A 25,190-nucleotide genomic window follows, 5' to 3' on the forward strand; every position below is an offset into this window, starting at 1 on the left:
ATTTATTGCATTTTCAGAGTTTTGTTGATCATATGAACATAGGCCATTCTGATATTATAATACCTTGACATAAATTTTTTTTTTTAAAGAAATAAAAAGGCTAGTTTTTTCTTTTTTAAGCACAATACACGTGGAGTATATTAGAAGTATATGGGTGTGATGTCACCCCAAGCTATCAGTATGCAGTGTTTAATTGGAGGGGTCTTTTACTTCTCCCCAGGGAGCAGGGGTGTGGAGGGCGGCGGGGAGGCTGCACCTGCCGCCTCTGTGCTTCACTTCCCGGCAGCCGAACGCCCACAACAAAAGGAGGTGGAAACTGCCGCCGCTCCATCTGACCACGAAGATGCTGCGTCAAGTTAGCCACGGGAAACGATAAAGTCGCCGGAAATTCTCGATTTTGCCTTCAAAATAAAAGGTTTTGGCTTGCCGCTCAGCGCTGAAGACTTAATACTGAGGCATCTTGTGTACAAATATAGCTTAAACAGCAACGTAACTCTGTAGAAATAATTTCAGACACATGAAAACAATTTTGTGATTGCCTGCTTGAATGTTGTGTTGATAGACATGAAGCTACGCAATGGTCATTTATTTAATAATTTTAGAAATATTACTACTCGCTATAGGTTACATCTTTGAAATTATAAAAAAATAAAAAAAAATCTCAGTTGCCTCTAATTGCTTTTGGCATTTTGAGTCAAAAAGTCAAGCAGTTTTTTTGATTAGTAGGTTGGTAGGTAGTAAGACTCTTGACACTCTCTTTTTAATTCAAATGTACAAATACTGACTAATATGGCTTCTCTAAAAATGTAAGTTATGCTAGCTGGAATTTCGAGCACATGTCTGACACAGACTGACCGGTTATTGTCATAACTTTTATTAGGGACACATTTATTTTTGTAATATAGAGACCGGTAGTTGGCGACTTGTGTTGTGTTTTCGCTGACACTAGTGAAAGGAGACCAGAAGGTGATCGAAAGAAAGGAGGGATGCAGAGGAGAGGAAGAAATTAAGGAGAGAGAGAGAGGGGAAGGGAGAGAGAGAGGCTGGCCCGTCCTTGATTGCGGCTCGACTAAATTTCATAGCGGAGAGGAAGGAGGAGAAGTGAGGACAGGACACAGGAAGAAGGAAGAGAGAAGGATAGGAGGATAGTAAAAAGCGTCCCGGTTCCTATCGACTGAAACACGGTGTTGATTTCACCGACGCAGCGAGCAGCATCACCTCACCTCCTGCGCATCATCCGCGGCTCCGCATTGCCACTGCCCGCGGAGAAGACTATCCGTGTTACAAGGTAAGCAAACCCACACCTCTCACTAAACACCGCTATCATTTTCTTCGTCTTTGTGAATATATACCCTCCACTTTATCTTATTGTGCAATATGTGCTGAAAAATATAGCGGCAAATGCGGGTTTTCGTTGTGTTGTTGAAAGCTTATTTCGGCTCAACGGGTTAATACAGTATGAACGGGGATCCCGCTTATCAGTGTTTTTGACGCAGTAGCACAAGTGTGATTAAGGCAGAGCCACAGAACCAACAATTAACGTTAATGAGCATGTTTTCTTTCTTGTGAAGTGGTGGCGCACTAAACTTCATTCAAAATCTGGCAAACGTAGGTTACACCTCGTAACGTGACTCAGGACCAATGGTGTAGCCTGTCTTCGCGTACGCTTAAATAATTGCCACTTATACTGGTTTAATTTCAAGTCTTTAAGTTATGTTTACCTGAAAACACCCAGCAGTGGTGAATAAACTGACGTTTTAATGAATTAGGTATCGCGTTGCTTGCATAATGGCAGGCGACGCCAAGCACACCAAATTATCCATTTTCACGTAGGGTTATATTCTGTGTTTATGTATAGTCCAAGCCCGCTATTCCTAACTGTTTGTCTGACATCCATACGAGAGACGTATTCATGTATTAGGAGAATGAATGACTGAAAGCTCAGGTGACAGTTGTGAGCAGTTTTTGACTGAGGTTAGTCTAATAATGATGCATATTGGGGATTTTGAACGTGATTTTGGATAGGCCAGCATAATGTTATGGTACAATGAATGAATCACTTTTTTTGTTCCATCTGCCTATCCCATCAGATTCTGCAAGTATTCACAAATCGTTCTCAGCTATTATCATCCACTGTGGACGGCTGTTATACATAAATTCCCCCTTGTACAAACTCTTAATAATAGGTGGGATCTTAAATGAGACTGGAGTTCTGAGAGATTAAAGTTTTAGTTAAAGTATTGGGTCATCACGTCTTCTTCAGTGGTCACGTAATGAGTCGGCTGTGATGCATGCATCTCTTTAACAGTCACACCTTTTCCCTCTGTTTATTATATAGTATTTTGTTGATAAGGGCCTATCACAAATGTTATAATTGCACAACATTAATTACATCCAAAAATGACAATAGTATATTGAGATTTTGGTATGTGTAGTTTTTAAATGTCTCAAGTAATCTTATAGTAATACACTCTAAAAATACCATGTACCAAAATAAATTTAGGTTTTATTGGATTTGAATTAGATTAGTATTTGTGGCATTGTGGCACATTTTTTTAAAACTTGGAAGTAGTTGTTGATTGGGTTAGGCTGGCTGGTTTTAAACATAAATGTTTAATGTGATGCACATTGTCGTCCTGTCACAGATGGAAAAGATTTTGTGGAAGCTGCTGTTTATTCTTTTAATCAGCCATTGGAAAAATTGACAGTATTCAGCTTATGCCCGATTTTGTGTTAGTATTGGGATTCTGGTTCTGATGGACTTCACTGGCGTTATCAGTCAGGACTGTTGTAGACTACCTCCACAAGTTAGGCTCAACTTTTCGTCAAGTACATATACGTACAGCAAAGCACACAGCTTGTTGTGCTTTAAAATTTTCCACATGCCAGAAAAGATTATAGATCAAAAAACATATTTACATGCTATTATATTGTAAATTGGCATAAAAGAGAAATTATTTTTCCAAGCCAGGCCAAAAATTTATGTAAAAGTTTAGTATGATGATCAACTACTTTTATATTAACTACAATTTCATTTTTGTTGTTATTCTGGCATGTGGGATTTCATCAGTGACATGAGGTTTCACTAAAGTTGGTCACTTTAAACCTGGCTAGTGGCTACCATGCTATTGCATTTAACTAGTATCACTGGAGTCTTATATCAACATTGTGCTGTAATCTGTCATGAAGAAAATTACTTGCCCAGAAAAAATACATTTTATGCTATTTTTATAGCCATTTACATCCATAAACTTTATTATGTCACCGTATGTCACCATTTTGCATGCAGGCTCCATTCACAAAGTGAGGGTAATGTTAATGAGTACATGAAGTCATTTATATTTAAATGAAAGTTCACTTTATATAAGACAGCTTTATTTGTAAATTGTAAGCGTGTTAAGGTTGTTGTGTGGCATTATGTATGCATTGGACTGAAGATAGCTGCTGCTCCGCTGAAAGCATGTTGTCATCAGTCAATTTTTTTTATGTTTGTGCATCCAGGTGTAGAGGTTGGTCAGAATGTGTTTAACCTAGCTCAGCACAGACTGGATGCATGGGGAAATAGCTAGCTTTAAAAAAGTAACAAACAAACAAACAAACAAAAAAAACATCTTCTAGCAATTCCAGTCTTATTTGCATGTTCAGTGTAATGTTTTTCTTTCAAGTTACACAAGATGATAAGAACCTTGAACTCGTACCTGCTGATGATTTATGACATTGAAATTGTAATATTCTGTACTCTGTTGGAGTAAAAGTCTCCAGAGGGGATCTCTGTAAAGACTCCGTCAGATAGTGAGCATGCGTTTATCAGTAGGAAAAAAAACACAGGAGGCACAAAATGTAATCTGGTGTTCATACGGGAAGTTATTAGTGTGTAATTAACTGGTAAAAGGACCATAGGGGTTCAATAACAGCAAATAGTGCAGAGAAATCTATCATACTCAGCTGAAGTTACAGCAAGTGGAATCAGATGCTTGCCAGTGATTTTATGTGCAGTAAGTGTGTGCAGTAGCTGAAAAGAGGTATGGTTGTCAATCATTTTGCTGGCCCATTGTTAAATATCACAGTAGGGCTGCACAATCATGACCAAAATGATAATCACAGTTATTTTGATCAATATTAAGATCATGATTATTTTTCATGATTATTCATTGATTTTAGGAATGCGATATTTTCATTGCACTTTCACATTAAATAAACAAGTACCACTTGCACTTCCATGTCCATCCTACTAATTTAAGACTGGCCCTTATTCACAGTTCATCTCCTGGATGAAAAATATAGATACATTTTTAACAAAACTTTTTTTTTTTTACCTAAAATTGAAACAACAGAACTGCTTTCACTCAGTGTTTATTAGACACATACCTCTGGCCAAATGAAATGCAACTGCATTGATTATAGCAGTTTGTCTTTGGGAGCTCGGTGGATATAGTGATATGCGCTAAAATGCCGCTGTTACGGATGAGTAGACGCTCATTGAGGTAAAGTTAGCAACTTTATTCCTCATGGCCTTCATGCCTTCATCCCTCTGTAGTTTGTGGTGTGCAACACAAGTCTCATGCACTTTTTGCATATAATTTATTCTTGTTTAACATCATTTGGTCTAAATCTGGAATACTTTCAAACAATGGATGAAGATCTGTTTCGAGGGACTAGCTCTTTGCCCTCTGCTCCAGACATTTGATTAACATTTTGCTGTCTGCTCTCTGATGTTACTCCTCTACTTTGAACTACTGCTTCACGGTGTGTGCACAGTGGTGGTGACTGCTGGTTCAGGGAGTGCTTGAATTGATATGCAGCTGAATTTCCTATGACCGGAGTACATGTTTTTAATGTCAATATTGCAGACGGTCATGGTTATTTAATTGGGGAGGCCAAAATTGTGATCATGATCAATAATCAATTAATTTTGTAGCCCTATTTCATCATTGCGAACAGAACAGAAGTATGTCATTGTAACAAATGGTGGTCATAATAGTGGATCTACATCCTTCTCCTCTGAACCTCCCCTGACTTCTCTTCTGGGACGTCTCTTTGTCTCAAGGTTGAGAGGAAAGACTCCATGATGAAACCCATTTGTGAGGATCATTAAGTACATAAGCCTGTTCTAATGTAAACCTGACACAATTAAATCGTGAGCAATATTGGATCTCAAGGCCAGTGCTAATAATATTATTAGAGATTTTAAAGAGAAAAAATATGCCTTCATCCAGGAATAGAGTGTGGTTTAGAGGAGCACCAGTGGGTGTAGGTGACACCAGAGCTGCTGCTGTCACCATTCTTTTTCAGTATAATGGCTTATGTTTGTTTAATAACATAAAGACCTGACAGAAACATTTCAATAAGGATCATTAACATTTACACATCACCAAGTGATATATATGAGTATGTACTGAGCAGGACATTTTACAGTAGAAAAATAAACTCATCAGCGTTTACACATCTACAAACACATATACTGTTCACAAACACAAACATATCGGTAACAAGTGACACTGACCAATAAGGTATTACAGTATGACAGTGAGCTTTGGGAAGTTAATATTTAATACCATGGAGACAAAATTAAAGCTACAAAATGCATGTTCTGGAACTCAAGTTTAAAAGCAAACCACTCCGCTCCTCCCACCACCTCCCTCTTTCTCCTCTGTTGCGCTCCGACCAGCCCCTACCCCGACATTTGCGTTGTGTTGCTGTCTCTGCTAATGCGTGAATCGGGTGCTTGCCAACCTGTGAGTCAGCATTAGCAATGCCTTCCATAAGCTAACACTAGCTTGAGGCCGTGGTGCGGGAGGAGGAGTAGATCAGAAGCGTGTTCACATATTGACTGACAGCTGTGAGCTGCCATCCCTGATTTTGGTGTTCTCTGATTGGTTAGAAGGGTGAGGCTTGCTCAAAAAATTTGGAATTGCTGCTAGGCTGTTCAATGAGCTTGGGTCATAGATGCCTCGGCCTCTAGGCATAATTCAACTAAAAATGTTAGAAAAAAATGTACATACTGTACCTTGAAGTTGCAATCACAAAATAAAAGATACCAAGATAGTTAAGTCATTATGTCAAAATAATGAGCTTAAAAAGAAATATGAGCAAGCACTCAGTGTCTCTCAGCTTCTGTAAGTGCGCTGACTAAATCATTTGACATTTAGTCCTTACTCTTACATCCATACAGTCTGCTTCTCAGCTGCTCCATGTCTCCATATCAACGCTGCTATTGATCCACCAGTTGAATGGACCAGACCCCATCTATGCTTCATATGACATGATTTAAAGCATGGACTGGAACAGTAAAGCTTTCATTCAAACCTTCCAGAGCTTTCAAAGATTCAGATCAGTGTGCCTAGCTTGCTCAACTGCTCTTTGTGCTCTAATAACGGGTGAGACCAGAGAGGTCAACCTCTCTATTTCAGAAAGATGTGAGCCTCAGTGCCCTGTCATGACTGCTGAACCTCTGAGCTGCTCCCTAGTGTCAGATGGATGTGGAGATATGGAGCTGGCAGGGAGGAGAATTCTTTGTTCTGCTCAGACAGATCATCCCGATAGCTGATCTACATCTACATCTGTAAAGGGAAATGAAATGCCACTTTTTCATTTGTGTTTTATGCTTTTATAGTACATGGATGCAGGGCCCCAGACTTCAATCATTTAGTTGCATTTTTGCAACCATTTTTGGAGACACTGTTACTAAGTTTTGAAACTTGTAAATATGCCTCCCCTCCCTGTTCTGAGGTTGGGTCCAGTGTTTCCTATAAATTACTTTGTTTCTAAATCAACACTGACCACCACAACTATTTCATCATTTATAGCTGTGCTGCTTCTCTGTCCTGTCTGCCTAGGGCAGGGCTGCATTCTCAGATTTTGCTAGTAATTTCCTTAAAAATAAAACAATATTGTTATTTCTGTAAACAAATTATTTATCAGTAATATAGTTAAAAATTGGAAAAAATTTGAATGTGTTGTGTCAAATGTTGATTTGTGGTGTTCCAAACTTTTGTGCTGGTACAAAAGCTAAATTTTCAGTTCAAACCAGTAGAAAACATTAGTCTGCAGCCCTGGATACCTCTCTGTCTATTGTGTTGTTTGGTTGTGTGCTTTTCAGACACTGATAACTTCAGATCCAAATGTTTCTAACAGAGGCAGTGAGTATTGTGTCCGTGGTGGATATAAACATTATATCCTATTTACAATACGCTGGCATGGCTGAGAAACCAGGATATGGTGGGAGGGATATTCCTAACATATCTGAGAAATAAATACAAGTGCATAATCCTCTTTCTTTGGCCTAAGCTTTGTTAAAACCCAACTTTACATTGTGTCTTTATTTGCCTTCTAAACCCCACACACTGTCCCTTCTGGAGTGCTGATGAAACTAAACTATATCCTCTCTCATGTAAAAATGTGACAGTCTTGGGTTTTTCAGATATTATGTAATTTCCTTAAGATATCACACAATAAGTCCAAGAAATTCAGACTTGTGAGGCTATCTCATTTCTCCACTCCATATAAATATACAATATCTACAAATTGATTGATCATATTGGCCAAGGTTGATGTATTAGTTTAGGCTTTATAACAGATTTCAGGATTAACATCATAAACTAAGGGTGGAAAACAAATTTGAATAAGGAAAGGATATTCAATGCTATTCTATGCATGAGTCATATTTCACATTTACCGCCAGATTGGCAAAATAAATCAGGACTAATCAATGCGTTATTTACTATAAACTCAAGACTTTCAGGTGTTCACTGAAATCAGAGCGTTTTCTGGGGACAGTTTTAGAATCCTGACATAAAAAGATGTTCATTTTGTCTCAGCTTACCATGGGCTAAGGGTAATATGGGTGTAGGTATGGAGCATGTTCAGTCCTGGGGGAATTAAATAATGTAAAAGTCCATTTTAATCCTTTTTATTCCTCTCACTTAAGTCACAGCAGAAGTCAGCACAAGTCTGTCTCTGCAGACTTTCCAGAATCATAATGTGAAAGGTGATCTTGTGGGAAAAATGTATTTCCAGCAACAGTGTAGCAGGGCTCATTGCTATCATCTGTCTGCATGCCAGCTTTTATCTTTCATAACCTGTTCACAGTACTTAGTCATCACTGATGTCTTTTCTTAGTACTTCACATCTTTTTAGTATCATGCTACTTATCTTTTATTCTCCCATTGCTGATCAAACAACTCTCTTTGCATTTTCTCTGTTGGAGTGGGATGGCATCTGTTTTGTGACCTTATGAATCAATAACTTTTCATCAGTCAGTTACTTAAGCGCATTTAAGCAGAATGTAACTAGAATGTAACAGATGTGAGATGAACTACTGTTAGAAGCTTATCTAAAGGTAAAATAGTGACATAATGTTGCTTTAAGTTTTTGTAAGCTGTTTGTATAAAACATAGGAGATCCTCATTCTAATGTTTTGTAGCACAACCTTTTGAGGCAATCACTGCAATCAAGTGCTTCTTGTAGCTTTTCATGAGACCTCGCTCAGCTGGTAGTTCTCTGCTCTCAGGTTTGATGGATGCTTTCTTCCAACTTTGAGTTTCAGTTCTCTCCATAGTTGAATTTAAATTAAAATCAGAGCATCATAGCAAGTTCCTTCAAAGTGGTCCAATGTTCTCATCTTATTCATTCTTGGTTGATTTTAGATGTTTGTTTTGGGTAATTGCCCTGTAGGAGGAGATGTGACCTGTGACTGAGACAGAGCACTCTGATGCTGGGCAGTGTGTTTCAAACACCCCTAGGAAATACACATGCTGTTAGTAGAGACCAAGAGCATCAGAGTGTCATAGGACCGTCTTTGACGTCCAGAGGCTGAGCAGCAGAGAAGCAGAGAGAACCTTCACTAGGCATCTGCACAACAGTTTCAGGAGCATTCACCCCAAAGTCCGGCATTGGAAAAGTCACCGGATCCAGACACTGCCATCAAAGTTTCCAGCTAAGAAGACAGCTCAAGTACACTAAACATTTCATTACCTGCTCATGAGTGGGCTGATGCTGAAATAAGTAAATTTAATCTGTAAATCCCATTCAACAGACATCTCAGAATTTTGTAATATTTTATCATACAATTCATAGCCTTAACTATGCCTTTTTTTGTTGATGTTATAGTAGTATACTGACTTTAAATAAAAACTTTTTTTCTCAAAAAAAAAAAAAAAAGATGCAGCCCTGAGAAGTGTCTGGATTCCAGGATTCATGACTGAAATTATAATGACATCATCTGTGACATAAATATAAAGCTGCAATGTAGGTTCTTAGCATTTGCTGTTTGAGCAGTGAACACATGGAGTGAATGCCAATACTGTATGACCTGAAATTTTTAATAACTCCATGTAAATATAGCTGCCCACACTCCAGGAAGCAGGCAGTGAGCCAATCAACACTGGCAGTAAGATAGATTGAATCAAAACAGTATAGTACCAACATGAGTGGGTGCAAGTTTTCAGTAACTGTCTAAAAGCTGACAGAAACATCCACACAACAGACAGATGAATGGATTTGCAGCTATCTTTGCTAGTTGCTTCTGAGATACCTCTGAAATCTGTGAGTGTTTCACTCAACACAGCTGGATTTTCAAGTGGTTGTTGGACTGTTTTTGTTATGTTTTTGTCCCACAAATATGCAACTGCAGAGTGATGTAATCCTTTACAAAGGAGTCTTTGAAACAGACATCACAGACAGGACCTCAGGAACAAATCAGATACAATTCTGTATGAAATAAGATATATTGCAAATATGTGTCAAAAATATTTAAGATGCCCCTGAAACTTTAAAAAATATAACTGAGCATTTAGCGTCTAGGCTTTTTTCTACTTTCCATTCAGTAGTTTTATCTCGCTTTCTCACTGCTTTTTCTCATTATGATTGATTCCCTATTGTTTATTTTCTATTACCTGACCAATAATGCACAACAGTATCATAAATTCTGCTGACAGGTGTGTTAGTGATAGAAACAGACATCACGAGGCAAATACCAGCTTCTAAGGCACAGCAGTCCCATACTGCTAGTCAAGTTAGAAGCAGGTGGGTTTGCAAGGATGTGCTTATATAGCACTGTTGAAAATGCCAAATTCATTTACTATTTTTGGTGTGACAGTAGACATATAATGTACTGATTTTGCACATAGAAAGATACACACCAGACACCAGGCACTTATGATTAGAAATTTGAAATAAGACATTTCAGAGCTAACTCGGTGCTACCTGAAGATGTTTGTCAGTGTAGCTACTAATCTTGATAAAGCAGACACAGAGAGAAAGCATAAATTAAGAAAATGATGGGGTTATATTCAATATGGAAAAATGATTACATAACCACAAATTGTTGCTATTGTTGTTATAATATATATAATCCAGAGAAAGCAACTATTACTGCATGACTATTAAACATAATCACTGTTGTTAAGGCTCTATATCATCTCTGTTTGTTCTGTTTTCATCTTGCCAAATTGCACAGTTTATTTTTCTGACTAAGAGAGCTCTGCAGGAGGAAGGATTACTTTCTAAGACCAAAGTCGCTCATAGAGTGTTTGGTCACTTTTTGGACTGATTACCTTCTCTTAAACATCTGTTTTTGGTCTCTCAAGAACTTTCATGGCTAAGCTTTCCATCCACGGCCCTGTGTGCACTGCTGAACTTGTTCCATCCAATAATTTTCTCTTGCCTGAGGTCAGCTGTAAGTCAGCTCTGTCTGCTGGCAGGACAGGAAGTCAGAGGAGATGATGACTACTGAGAATCTGAGATGCTTGGTGAGGTTCTCAGTAGTTATCAGCATCTCCTCCTACGTTTTAGACTTTTAATCTTTTTTAATCTTGTTTACTTATCCATATATATGTTTTATTTAAGTTATTTAATTCTGTTCTTTTATTGGTCCTTCTTCCCCTTCTTCAGCTGAGTAATTTGTGTTTAATCGTGTTCTGAGCAGAATGTCTGAAAATAACTGCCCGTTGCATTTTTACATTGTATGTTTTGTCTGACCAACAGTTCAGATCCCAAAATAACACCCTTATTGCAAAGATATTCAGTTTACAGTGATGCAGACACAGAGAATCTTCACAAAGGAAAAGCAGGAACTAGTGAATGTTTGGTATTCTTGCTTGAAACACTAATTGATGAATTCTTTCTGCTGAGTTCAGATACAAATTAGATTGATTACAATCACATGTGTCAGTCTGCCAGATACTGGAGTGGATTAGTTCTGTTCACGTGCTTCGACAGTTGAATTATCTTCATCTCTATCCAGACCAGGTAAAGACAAAAGAGACTCTTCTATTGTAGATGCAAATCTCTTTTTGAAAGTTAATCTGTGCACTTAAAGTTCAGGTAGGCTTTCCAGGGGTTTGATGGATGGTGCTGATGGTGCTGACTAATCTGTAGGTGTGCAAGAAGGTAGAGAGTTCTCCTAAGTATTTGTCATCCCAGTTCTGCACTCATGTCAAGTGACTGTGAGCTGAGTGGGTTCTGTGAGTGGCGCTGTAATGGTCCAGTAGTATGTCACTATGTAAGTGCCCCTCTGCATGTGTGTATCAATGTTGTAAGTGTGGATTGCACTTCAGTAAATGGTTCTCTGTTCAACAGGACAAGAAGTGGCAAAGGGGACACATAGAGCCACTGTTGTTCCCTAATGATCAGATACACACACACAGAGACACACGGATAATAGATGTGTTTCTCTGTGTCCTGATGAAGTCAGCCACAGCGTGCATGAAGTCATCTTGCTCTCAGGCTCCCCTTGTTAGTGAATGGGAAACTAATAGCTGGTTGAGGGTGCAGCAGGCATTCTGGAGATTTTTATCTTTCCCTGGAGCTGGCTGCCTAGGTTCTGGTGCAGGACTCCCTATCACGCACTGCATCCTCCAGTTTAAGCTACTGTAGGAGAATAGTTCAGTATGTCTCAATATGATCGCTCAGTTTTTCCATCCATTTAATGACACAGTAATTGTGTTTTCTCCAGCATGTGGTCAGTCAGATAATGCCTAACTTGCATAAAATGGTGGCAGTTACATGGTGTACGGTCAAGTGTAGGAGTTAGCCTGCGGTGCTAATTAGCTGCTTGATTGGCTTAATGGTCTAAATTTATTTTTCATAATGTATGGTACATTTTTGATCATGGATCAGAATATTTTATTTTAGACTGAAAAGGTTGGCTTCTTTTTAATTAACTTTCCAGTGCAGCATTAAATGTTTTAGATACTCATAATTTTTCAGCAACTATTTTGTGACATTTGCTTGTGTGTTGGAGGTTATTGATCAAAATTGATTAAAAACTGCATAATGATGAGATGACGAAGACTCTTGACTACAGAAGGGTAAAATGTGTGCTTGCTGCTCCTTTTGTACTTGTATAGAATCTATCAGCTAGTTTGATGCCATAGTCACATTTTTGAGATTTGGCAGCGGTATGAATTGACCTCTTGTCACTTAAGGGTACTCATAACCCTTTCCTCTGTTTAAGTAAGTAGAGACATTTAGGTATATATTTACAGAACAATAATTTCAGCCTTAGAGGTTGACAGGTTTTGAATTTCTCAGATACTCTTTCTATGTTGTTTAAAGTCTTGATGCTGTATGTCAGGAGACCAGCAGCAGTGATAGCAGTACATACATATGCATGTACATACATATACACACATACATATGTACAGTGTATACACACGTGAACAGTGAATGTAAGAAAGTCACACTGCAAGTTAGTAAATCTCTAACCAAATTATTGAATTGACCTTTAGGTACTAGTGTGTCAATTTTCAGACTACTCTGTAATTGGCTCCAGACAAATGGGGCATAATATTTGAAGGCTGTCCTCCCAAGATTATTATTTACTGCAGGAACACACAGTGTCAGCCAATCCTGACAGGGAGTATGTCTATGAATTACATCACTATAATGTAATACAGAGAGAAAAGTGACACAATACTTTTCCTGCTACACAGTGGGAGAGAGGACCTGTTCCTATGGAGAAAACTAATTTACATTTTTAATTAAGTTCAGTTGTCTCAGTGGGTTTAAACCTTTAAACCATTTTATCATTGATCCAAATGCTTAAGTATTTATAAGGAACTTCTCAATTGGGATAGCATCTGAAGTCAAGTCAATTTTATTTATATAGTGCCAATTCCCATTGCGAGGCACTGTACATATAGAGCAGGTGTAGACCATACAGATCCCACCATGAGCACTAGGCGACTGTGGCAAGGAGAAGTGCAGATTTTAAGACGAGGATCAATTTCCTTAGCTCTAGAGAAGAATATAAATTTTGTTTTATGTGCATTTAAAAAGTTAAAGGTTAAGAAAAGCATGCTAGGAATTAAATCAGAGCTGCAAATTGTCAGTGGTTGAGGGGATGGGGGTCGCTAGAATGTATAAAATAGTGTTATCTGCATAAAAATGTAAATTGCATCTATTAAGTAACCTGCCAATGATATTAATATAGATGGCGAATAATACCCTGAGTGTACCTCTTTAAAAAAGGTGGCCAGCTGCAGCAAAATACTCATTAAAAAGCCACTTCTAAAATTTTGTATTCCAATTATATAAGAGACATTACTAAATTGAAGGTTAGATTACAGGTTACAGTTATATAGGACTTGGATTTGGGCAAGTAGATGTCTCTGATATATATAATTGGGCAATGATCACTCATATCAAGTGGGACACCACTGGTGAAGTATTTGTGTGGTTTCTTGTTAAGATGACATAAATTAATGTTGACTTGTTGAGTTCTGTGCACAGAAGTTTAAGGCAGCCTGAGTCATCGAATAAGCAATTTGGTTTGGATCACCATGAAAGTTAGTTATTAGAGATGCTGGTGAGAGCTCCTATAGCTCATTTTTAGTGCTGAGAACTCATGCTAGTAACTGTTTAGAGTTGCAGACATAAAGTGATATAAATGCCTCAATATTAATTTTAAGATTTTAAGATTGCAACACCACCGCCCATTGAGGGTCTGTCACATCTATATATATTGTAACTATTAAAGACAACAGCAGTATCTTTTATGGATGGTTTTAATCAAGTTTCTGAGATTTGGACAGCCTTTGATTACAATGTACCAAAATAGTTGATACCAATGAAGGAGGGTCAGGTGAGAGAACTGGTTCGGCTAATGCTGGGAGTAGAGTCAGGAGAGGGACGGGGGGTATTTTGGGGTTGGTGTATGTTGTGTGAACACTCATGCATGTAGAGAGGATTGGTTCGCATCATGTGTTAACAGTGTTTGCCTTGTTGGTATGAATCCCATCTTTTCTGGCCACAGCTCGTATAGGAGAGATGTTGAGCCCTTACTCTAGAGGTCAGCCTCTCTGCTCATGTCATCAAGGCTTTTTATCTCTGTTTATACCTGTTTCTATTTAAAATCCAGAGGTGCTTTTGAGGTTGTGGCTCCTAAACTATGGTGCAGCCTTCCCCTTTTCATCAGATCTGCTGAGACTGTGTTTGTTTTAAAAGGCTGCTGAAAATGCATTTCTGTAGGTTCTATAAATACTTCATGTTTGCCGTAAGTTTCTGTTGTGTGTTACATGCTTTGATTAATGTGTATGAGTGTATACATGTGTGTATGTATGTATGTATGTATACTTTTATTTTATCCTATATGTGAATCACTTTGTAATTGTTTGCAATATAAGTATTGCGATGTGAGCTGACACACACACACACAAAATCTTTCTGTTTGATAAGTAATAGAACCAGTCCAAGGTACCATCAGAAATGCCACCATGTTGTATCAATCAAAAAGGTATGGTCAGTATATAGTCAAAGTCAAGCAACATTATACTGATATGCCCTCTCTTGACTCAGCACCCATCAATAATACATCAATAAAACAAGAAAAACAGAGCTATGTAACTGCACAAAATCAGACTGAGATCACAGTTAGGTCCTTATAAGAGACCTTCTGTGCAAAACAGCCTCTGTAAAAGCATGACAGGAGATAGCTAAGATGGCTTGGTGGGTCAGAACCTAAATTGGAGGAGTGATTTTAGAGCTTATTCACAGAATAGGGTATTAATGTTCAAAATGGCACAAAGTAAAGCAGACAAAACACAGATAGATAATCCAACGTGAAATCTCAAGGTTGTTAGTTGGACACATTTTAGATGGAAAACATCAGTATGCCACTGAGATGTAATTGTGTTTCCTGCCTTCTTGTTTTCTGGTCCTGGCATATAAAACCAAGATTAAAGTCACTCTTTTATCCAGGAAGATAAAAGGGTCTAAAGGACAGTGCAAGGAGGCTGTGTGCAACAGTCTTCTGGGCTCTGGTCCTTAATTGAAAAATCACCTCCATGCAGCAAGCAGTTTAGGAGCCAGAGCTGACACTTACAAAACCTTGAACTTTTGTATGTTTGAAAAACAAACAAAGGAAATCTCTCTGTTTCTCCTGGCTGTGATGATTTGCTGTTGCCCAAGCTGAAGGATACAAATAGTTTTAACAGATTTGCAGGACTTTTTGTCTGAAAATCCATGGTGGGTGCTTCTGTGAAGGTCAACCTCAGCATAGACAGATACATACACCGATCAGCTTCACCACTGATTGGTGTTTATATACATAAATAAAGATGTGAAGAGAGGATTGAAACAATTCTTGCAAAGGCTGAAAATCGCTGAAAATCCTTGACATTTTGATTCTTGAAATAGGAACAGTCATTCCTCTATTAGATGGAGAATTTAACCCCTGGAGTTCCTCCACCCACCAGCAATTTGAAGAGCACTCATCTGATGCTTTGATTAATATTTCTGTTATGGATTTACATAGGAACTGACTTCAAAAATTGTCCTGCATCATTTTGCCTTTACAATGAGCCATCATTTGCAATTACAAAACTACCAGGGGCCTTGTAAAATGCAGAGGAACCCTCTTGTCATCTTTTTCAGAAAGGGGACAGGAGAAACTTAACTCTGGTACCCGATTTTACCCTTTTAAACACAAACAGATATGTGCCTTCCTACACACTGTGTGTGCATAAGGTCAGTGTGGCTCAGACACACAGAACTGAGCATCTTGCTGACTGACCATCTGTGTGGTATGAGAGATGGAGGGACTCTAGGGCTGAGGTCTGCTGATTGCTTAGTTATTCCATACTTAGCTGCCACACAAAGGGGGTATGTATGTCAGTGTTCATAACTTGTTTCTGCTGCCCCCAGGTGGCAAAAAAATCAGTTATCATTATTGCAGGGTTAGTGTTTATGGGACAGCTATGGGTTGTTTGCATGTGCAAATAAAACTCTTGTTCCCTTTATTGATGCTTGAAGGTTTCTTTTAGATTTTTACAACAAATTTTACCACTGCGGTAGTTAAATACCCTATTAGCATTCAAACAACAACAACAACAAAGAAACTAAAACACACCAATGGTAGTGCCTTTTTATCAGCCCTGCCGGTATTCCTTTCTCTCATCTTCTCTCATCTGGAATTTGGTGGTAGGACAGTCAGGGGTCAACATTCTGAGAAATTTTAGAGGGAAAACTAACCTGAAATGACAAAAGAAAAGTCTGGGGCACATCTTCCCCTCATCCCCAGTGGAAATGATCCCCAGTGCCGAACATTGGAAGGCTTGCAGGGCTCTGATTGGTTCCTCTATAGTACCCAGTCCTTCTTTCACTCCTTCTCTTTTACACTACTCCTTCTCCTCTCATCCAACTGTCTTTTTTACCTTTTTAAGTTCTTCATTTCTTCTCCTTCACTACTCTTTCTATTTGCTCCTTCCTCTCTCTAAATGTCTCCTGTTTTTCTTTTGAATTTCCAGTTTGCCTGGAGCACTGGTAGAGGGAGAAACAGCCACAGCGAGCTGTTGGACAAACAGCTGTAGTCAACAGGTATGTGTTCTCTTGGTCTGTGCCTCATCACAGGCTCCAGCTATAGTGTTTGTTCATGACACCACACAATTATCCTTTTGCCAAGGTTTCACTTTTAAACTTGATGTTTACTGAAGTTAATGAGCAAATCACATTTGTATCAGCTGTGTAATGGGATAGTGATTACAGGATTGCCACACTCTCGCAACCATCATGTCACAGTAACAGAGGTTATGACCACCACTACCATATGCACTTCTTACACATTTATCTGTGAAGTTGTTTGCAGAGACTTGGGCACAGCTAACTGAGCATGGTAATGATGCCTTTAATAGCGGGATGGAAAGAGTCAGAGAGAATGTGTGTGTGTGTGTATATGTGTGTGTGTATTTGTCAAGAATTCAATCATGACAGTAATGTGATATTACTCATGAAGCTGAATCTCCCTCTTGCTTTCAGCATCTCTATCTCCGATCTCTGAATCACCAAATCAATAGGGAGGGCCCCTGCCACTGCGTGTGTGTGTGTGTGTGTGTGTGTGTGTGTGTGTCTGTGAGAGAGAGAGAGAGAGAGACAGAGAGAGAGAGAGAGAGAGAGATAAATATGTAGGTGAGAGTGATTAAAACATATAGCTTACCTCTGTTAATTTTTTCATCCAATTTGTGCTCATCATTGGCAGTTTTCAGTTCTCAGCTCAGAATCAGAATCTCTGAGTGATATAAGACAGTATATTTGCTAAGCAATGTCTTCACTGATCATCAAACAAACCATTCAAAAGATTTGATAGAGATAGAGATTCTAGAGAGGCTTTGGTTTGATAAAATGCTGTCATGCTCTCCATCTCTAATCATTAAATGTAAATTATAAGTCAAATACTAATAGATTTATAATTTAGGCATATTTATTCACAAGTGAATTTCCGGCATCAAATTAGACCCAGCACTTAAAAGATAGTGGAGCAGAGAAAACTACAGTGTACACACTACTGCCCTCTCAATGTGCTGTCATTCCAAATGCCCTAGAAAACCAGGAAGCAATGTCTTATATCACTAAAAGCAGTTAAAATAAGTGAGCCATGGTTCCAAAATAGCTTTGTTCAATTTCTTGCCTTTATCAAATAACCTGGTTTACATGCAGACAAGAAACCTATCCAATCACCCTCTCACAGTTTATTTTATAGGCCAACATGTTGTGCATTGTCATCTACAAATAATCACGATTACTCTGATTTATCCTATTGCTCTTGAGTTGTCCCTCAAAGTTGACCATACCATTTTACTTTCATTTAAGTGACATTGTGTTGCTTCAGTAAATGTGTATATGTGCATGTTTGTGGTCCTTAGGGGAGTGTGTGCCATCAACAGATGTTCACACAGCCCTAAAAACTCCATGGCCTTGGGCGGTCATACTCTTTGATGGAGCATGAAGACGAGATAGATCCATCGTGGTGAAGGACAGATAGAGTGCGTCCTGCAGTTTAATTGTGAATGTGAAGAGCCACATCGACTTAGTTGTTTTGCTGCCTTCAAACAAACTCAACTTCAGAGCAGAAAATACAGAGATGAGGAGAGATGGCAGCTATATATATACCTCTTAGGGCTTTGCAGCAATACAAAATGTTTATAGGAACTTACATTTACGCTCTGCAAAATGATGACACCAGAATCATTCATTGGCTCTGTTGTTGATTCTGTTTACTGTTTTGTAGAACATCATCCAAATCATCCCTTAGTGTAACATCCTGTAGTGTTTAGGATGTGACAGGATTTAGATTTTAAGATTTCAACTTCCCACAGTATCTCCATGTTCAAATTTGCCATGATACAATTATATGGAAAGAGAAGTGAAATGTAATTATATTAACTACCATCCAGCTCTGCTCTGGCACTTAAGCATTCCAGCCTCTTTGCAAATGAATGATGCAGAGGCGAGTTTATTACAGTTCATAAGAATTATTCAGCTTAGGGGAAGATTGTGGTTATGGGAAATAGACTGTGGTTAATGTTCAGCAGCTAAACACTTTGGTTTGAGGAGCTGAAAGATGCTAAAACAGTGCAGAGGGTGATCATTTTTTTTGTGGGTTCATCACTCAGCAACACCTTTCATATTACATTTAGTCATTTGATCCTATTACTGGCAAATACAGCTTTAACAAAACGTAAGAATGTGATGATTTTCAGAAAAGTTCTTTCTGTGATTTCCAGTTGCAGCACATTTATAGGCAGCTTATTTGTGATGGGAATTCAAGATAATGATGTCCTTGCAAAGTGTATGTCAAACTAAATCTGAAAATATGTGTATCATGTCTGTCTGAGTTATTACTCTAAGAGGTGTGACTTTAGAGTCAAATTTATCTGATATAGAACAAAATTTATTGACAGATAGAATACATGACAGAATACATTAACTAAATGTGTGAAATGGTCAATCAGTGGATCAGTAGTGCTAGTGAGTGGATGTAAAAAAGAATAAAGAGAACCATGTGGTGCAAGGGGTGAGAGAAAAAGATGGGGACGGCTGATCCTAAATGCATTCTGGATGGACTGGCCAGGTGCACCCAGTTGCACTGACGTAAAACTGAGGGGAGTAACAAAACGCAAGCAGCAGCTAAGGCCGAGATAAGCAGAAATGACTCAGCTGGCTGTCACACGTACTTTTGCACAATATCAAACGTGCTTCCTGCCTGAGATGAGCACGGGGATGATTATACTCCACTGTTCTCCATGATGCATAGACAATGAGGGGTCATTAGGAGTTATGTGGTACATTGCTTTCGTCTTCCTTCTCCATTACTCTATAAACTGATTTCAGTTTCATGGCCTAGCTCTGCCTCTCCTTCACTATTTTATTTAATCTCCTTTCTCTATAAGTCACTCCTTCCCCTTTGCACACACACACACACACACACACACACACATATATATATAGATATATATATATATATAGATGCTACTAGTTTACCCCCATTTGCCTTTTTTGACCCATGAGCTGGCCAGAGGCCTCTCTATTGTGTTGGTCTGTGGTTAAGGCCAGGCCAGGGATGTCCACTGCAGCTTATTGAATTAAAGTCCTCTATAGAGCAATAGGAGTTTTTCATGAAAGTTATCTCTTTCTTTTTTCTGCCCAGGCCCAAATTGGATGCCTCCTCTTCCTGTGAGATAAGGTGAACAGGTTTTGGTCCCATCTGCTCCTGATCTTGTTGTGATCCTGTCATAATCCAGTTGGATCCAGATAATGGAGTTTTTGCTGTGCTTGCTGATCCTCAGCTCATTGGCTCTGAAGGAAACTGTTGGTAAGTTCCACTTGACTTGACTGTTTGAAGATCAATTGCAGAATCAGTGTGTTGGGGAAAAATACTTAATAATGTCAGTTTACAGGCTTATTTTTGATTAGCTTCTTCACTGTAGCACGATAAACATATTACAAACATATCTCAAAATGTCATGTCAGTTTTAGAGCTATCACTTTTTTACTAAATTCAAACTAACATGTAATTCGATCTGTTAATTTGAACATAAGTCAGGCCTAAACTAGAAAAATCCTAAACTACATTGTAGAATTTACCAGAAATACTAACAGTGCTAGATCTCCCGTTGGGTGCTATTGAAAGCCACAAGAGAGCGTCATTAAAAAAGCTGCAGTCAAATCTCAAACAATGAAAAAAACATGATGAAAATCTGACATTTCTGCTTTCTTTCATGTATCACTTGGAGCAAGGTTGCAGTCTCCTCATAATGCCAATTTTTTGTCTGCTGCTATTTTTTGTCATTTCAGTGCAGAATAACATTTACCTTTGCTCCATTGTTATTATTATTATTATTTATTCTTAAAATTATGTATGGAAGAATTTGAAGCAATTTACATTTAATAATTGCTTTTTTATTGCCAATGCGTGAAACGTTAACATAACATGACATAAAAAATGAGCCGTTCCCCGACTTTTTCCATCACCATAACACCTCCAGAGAGGATGGGAGAAACTTCCAGAAGAACAACCATCACTGCAATACTCCACTGATCTGGGCTTTATGGTAGAGTGGCCAGACAGAAGCCTCTCCTCAGTGGAAGACACACCTCAAGCCCACTTGGAGTTTTTAAAAAAGCACCTCAAGGACTCTCAGACTGAGACAAGATTATCTGGTCTGATGAAACCAAGATTGGACTGTTTGTCCTAAATTGCAAGTGTTGTGTTTGGAGGAAACCAGGCACTGCTCATGACCTGCCCAATGCCATCCCAACAGTGAAGCATGGTGGTGACAGCATTATGCTGTGGGGGCGTTTTAGGGCCTGATTAAAATTTCATGATTGTTGTTTTAGATGGCAGGTGGAGGGTATTCAATTTTCACCAAGACGACCCTGTTTTCTTGTCTCCACTGGGCCTTGTGGTTGAAATAATGCACAGATGTGATGAATGATAGATGGTGATCAGGTGTAGCTCATGTTGGAATTATCAAGGTCTGCCAATGTAGTGAAATGTGCAGTCACACATACTCTGGCCCCCTGGACACACAATACATTCTGCAGAATAAAGGTTGTTCATTAGAAGCAGTGGTGAGATGATAACAAATTGATAACAAATGCCCATGCTCTCACATACAGATGAAAAACTGTCCACTGTTGAATTTGAGTTTGCAGATGAAGCAGTACAATGATGCTGTAAAGCAAAAAGAAATAATAAAATTAAATCTTTAAAAGGCTTGTAAGTTGTACATTTAATTTACATTTTACCAGTTTATTTTATTTTAATTCTACAGGAAAAGAAAAAAAGAAAGAAAGAACTTACTGAATTGTCATTTAATGTTTGTTGCATGCTCATGGATTAGGTAGACCATGAGCATGCAACGAAAGTAAATAAAGGATTAACCAAACACTTGCATAGACACAACGCTTTCTCTTATTCTTTTTTTACAAGTGACAGAAAACAGAACAAACAAAGGGTAGATTTTTGATCTTTGGCCTAAGCTTCTAAAGTTACAATCATGGAAACAATCCTAGACAAATTTGATATAAACAAAGAAAGGACAAGATTTAAGTTGTGGCTGAGAGAAACAGTTTTTATAACTTACACAATCTACTGCTACTACTGCTAGCATATGTTTATAGTACTGTAAATCACTTCTGCACATCTTCATCAGTCCTCTGCTGTTAAACTACTGTCAATTTACTGTTGACTGACATTACACTTTTCATTCAGCTTACCTTTGCACATTACGGTTAATTTACTGTTAAATTACTGTTTGCATAATTCAATTTTTTCACTTTTATTTATACTGTGATTCTACCTCACAATTGATTTTTCACTCTGAATATTTGCATTTGTACATTTTTATATTCATTTAGTATCCATTTATTATTATTATTATTATTTTATAGCAGTTTTGACCTTGTGACTTATTTACTTACTCTTTCCTAACTGTGTGTTGAACATTGGTAACAGTTTTCCTGCAGAGATCAATAGTGTTTTTTTTTTTTTTCTTATTCTGATACTGAAGTACTGTATATAAGTAAACAATAGGATTGTACAGGATGAAACTCTTTGCCCTCACCATTAGGAAATGTTTGGAGCAGGGTTTGGAGTGTTATTTTGTTTGTTGTTTAATTTTTTTCCAGGTGGAGATGTGTGTGTGTCAGGTCATGATAGTGGGCCAGTGTTTGAAGAACAGCCAAGCAGTTCAATTTACCCAGAGGGCTTGACTGAAGGCAAGGTGACCCTCAACTGTCAGGCCAGAGCCAGTCCAGCTGCTTCCTACAGGTGGGTAACACACAAATGCACATACACACACACACACCAGACACTCTTAAGTCTCGAAAAGAAAAGAATTCAGTTTCCTCCAAAAAGGTATTAAAAAGTCTTAAAATTCAGGTATAAAAATGTTGCATATATATTTATAAACTGAAAATAGAATTGTTGTGACAGTGAGTTTTGCTGCAGGAAACTTTTTTCTTTTTTGTCAGCAGCATCAGACCTACATCACTACTGCCTGTTGTCATAGTCTCATAATGAGCAAGTATCAATTTTGGCAAAAACGTAAACCTAAAAGTAGGGATGCACCGATTGTCGGATACCCTGTTCTCGTACTCGTAAAAGTGTTCCGATACCACAGCACCCGATACCACTTTACGGCAGCGTGACAGGTGCTAATTGAGAGCAAGGAGGAGCAATGTCGGCGGTGTGGAGGTATTTCAAAGTGGATAATGGTGACAAAAGTAAAGCGGGCTGCAAATTATGCTCTGCAAAGTTGCCAAGAGGAGGGACGAAAACGATTACTTTCAACACATTGCTCAACAGATTGCTTATCTGATAAAACATCTAAAAAACCAAGAGGCACATCCGCAGCCTGTTGCAAGACATTTCGGCCCTAACCTTCACCACTGATATTTGGACGAGCAGCGTTAGCCCGGTGTCCCTCATCAGCTTAACTGCACAGCAGATTGACGAACATTTTACTCCGCGAAGAGTCGTCCTGCATGCAAAACAATGTAGGGGTTCGCACACCAGCCAAGCCATCGCAGGTATGTTTGATGACATGCTTCACACATGGGGGGTCCCTAAAAGTTCTGTTCATGCTGTGCTACGTGATAATGCGAAAAACATGATCAAAGCCATGAGTGATGCTGGACTCCCGAGCCTTCCGTGTATCGCACACACCCTCCACAGCTGGCTGTTAATGAGGGGCTTTTAGTTTATGTTCAAATGTCAGTCACAGCAATTTCTTAGAGCCAGAGAATGAAAAAATATCTGAATAAAACATGTTTTCAAGTAAACGTACGAAGTGTAATGGCATTAATAAGTATGATTGTGAAGCAGGTATTAGATTACATTCTATGTGGTATTAATATTATTTACAAATTGGCAAATAGCAGTGGAAACCTCATGCAAGTCACATGAAATCAGACTTCAAGTTGTGATGATGCAGTTCAGAAAATGAGGCACTGCTGGCAAACAATGAACAAGGTTTTCTGTCTTGGTAGATATTCCATTTATCTGTAATATAAACTAGCATTCAATTGTTCTCCAAATCCATACAAAAGAGCACTTGGGAGAAGATTTTAAGGACAGACTTTTTGACCCATTATGATATCACACTATGTCTCTGCCACAGTCATCTGTACCTGTGATATATTTGATATAGTAGATATACCGTAGACATGTATGGACTTCTACAGGGCCAATGATATGTATGAGAAGCATATTTTGCAAACTTTGAGGATTAAGTACAGTATATATCATACACATTATTTTAATGAGCTGCCAAGCACAGTTACGAATGTTTTCTTGACACATTCATAGTGTAATGTATTCTTACAATGTTTCTATTTATTTGTTTCATATTTATTCTTGTTTTACAGCTGTTGCATTCACTCAAAATTATGATTGAATTATCTGCATATTTTGATTCTTTGTCATTCACGTTTTTGAACTTGACATGATGACATGATTTGAGTTACCTCTTGTCATCTTCTGATATTTCCTAAACACACCAGGAAGACACAAGTTACATACAAGCCGACTCTTTGTGAAGAGGATAAACCCAACTTCTAACACTGATCCGCATAATTGTGTTATGTTTTCTTATCTTCTGTTTGTGATGGTCTTATCATTTTGTCTTGCAGATGGCTTGTGAATGGCACTGATGTCCCACTCGGTTTGGACCTCCGTTACAGTCTGGTGGCTGGCAACCTGGTGATCAGCAGTCCTGAGTCTATTCGAGACACAGGCTCATACCAGTGTCTGGCTATAAACCGCTGTGGAATCATCATCAGCAGAGCAGCTAACCTCAAATTTGGCTGTGAGTGAGCAAAGGACTTTCAACTTTTAGTTTGATAAAGAAGCATCAACGAGTCAACGCTTTCTGCAGACTTTCAACGTTTTAGAATAGCTTGAGCTGTTTGAGTGGGTCACTGTGACAGCGTTTCTGACACAGAGATAACAGCCATTAAATAGACAACGTTTCAGAATTTTTACTTGACTCTAACTCTTCACAATGAACTTTGGTTACTACTAATTGTGTATTATTGCTGTATATGCTTTCTCCAGACCTCCACGACTTCCCTCCAGACAACAGGAGTCCTCAGACAGCATATGAGGGCGTAGGAACTTTCCTGGCCTGCCAACCTCCCCCACATTACCCAGGTATCCCCTCTAGTTCAGGGTTCTTAGTTCTGCTGGAAAATCTAAAAAAATAAAAATCATAGTTAGTCTTTTAGTATTTTAAACCTCTTGTAAGATGAGTAGTAAAATGCCACAGAAAATGATTTGCTATTCGGTGGGAAAATTGTTACTTTCGATGAGAACTAACTGTCAGAAAGACTGGTAAGAAAGTTTTAACTGGGCAAAATTATTAACCAGATTGGAAGACAGGTGAATATGAAACGAAATGTCTTAATGAAATGAC

The 25,190-nt window shown here is 38.5% G+C and overlaps 1 protein-coding gene across 2 annotated transcripts in view; it reads left to right on the top strand.

Moving 5' to 3' along the window:
* The first annotated feature begins 945 nt into the window (after window positions 1-945).
* cntn2 (contactin 2) overlaps window positions 946-25,190 on the top strand; it is a 45,228-nt gene continuing 20,983 nt past the window's right edge. Inside the window, exons 1-6 of one of the 2 annotated variants that reach the window (XM_018667546.2) lie at window positions 946-1,288; window positions 16,746-16,815; window positions 19,922-20,086; window positions 22,405-22,546; window positions 24,409-24,584; window positions 24,833-24,928. In XM_018667546.2, the coding sequence (XP_018523062.1) occupies window positions 20,029-20,086; window positions 22,405-22,546; window positions 24,409-24,584; window positions 24,833-24,928 (472 nt within the window). In that variant the 5' untranslated portion in view covers window positions 946-1,288; window positions 16,746-16,815; window positions 19,922-20,028. Of the gene's footprint in view, window positions 1,289-11,169; window positions 11,248-16,745; window positions 16,816-19,921; window positions 20,087-22,404; window positions 22,547-24,408; window positions 24,585-24,832; window positions 24,929-25,190 lie in introns of those variants that run through there. The other variant, XM_018667547.2, reaches the window with a different exon arrangement.

The sequence above is a fragment of the Lates calcarifer genome, linkage group LG12 (genome assembly GCF_001640805.2).
Source record: "Lates calcarifer isolate ASB-BC8 linkage group LG12, TLL_Latcal_v3, whole genome shotgun sequence".
Lineage (NCBI taxonomy): Eukaryota > Metazoa > Chordata > Actinopteri > Centropomidae > Lates > Lates calcarifer.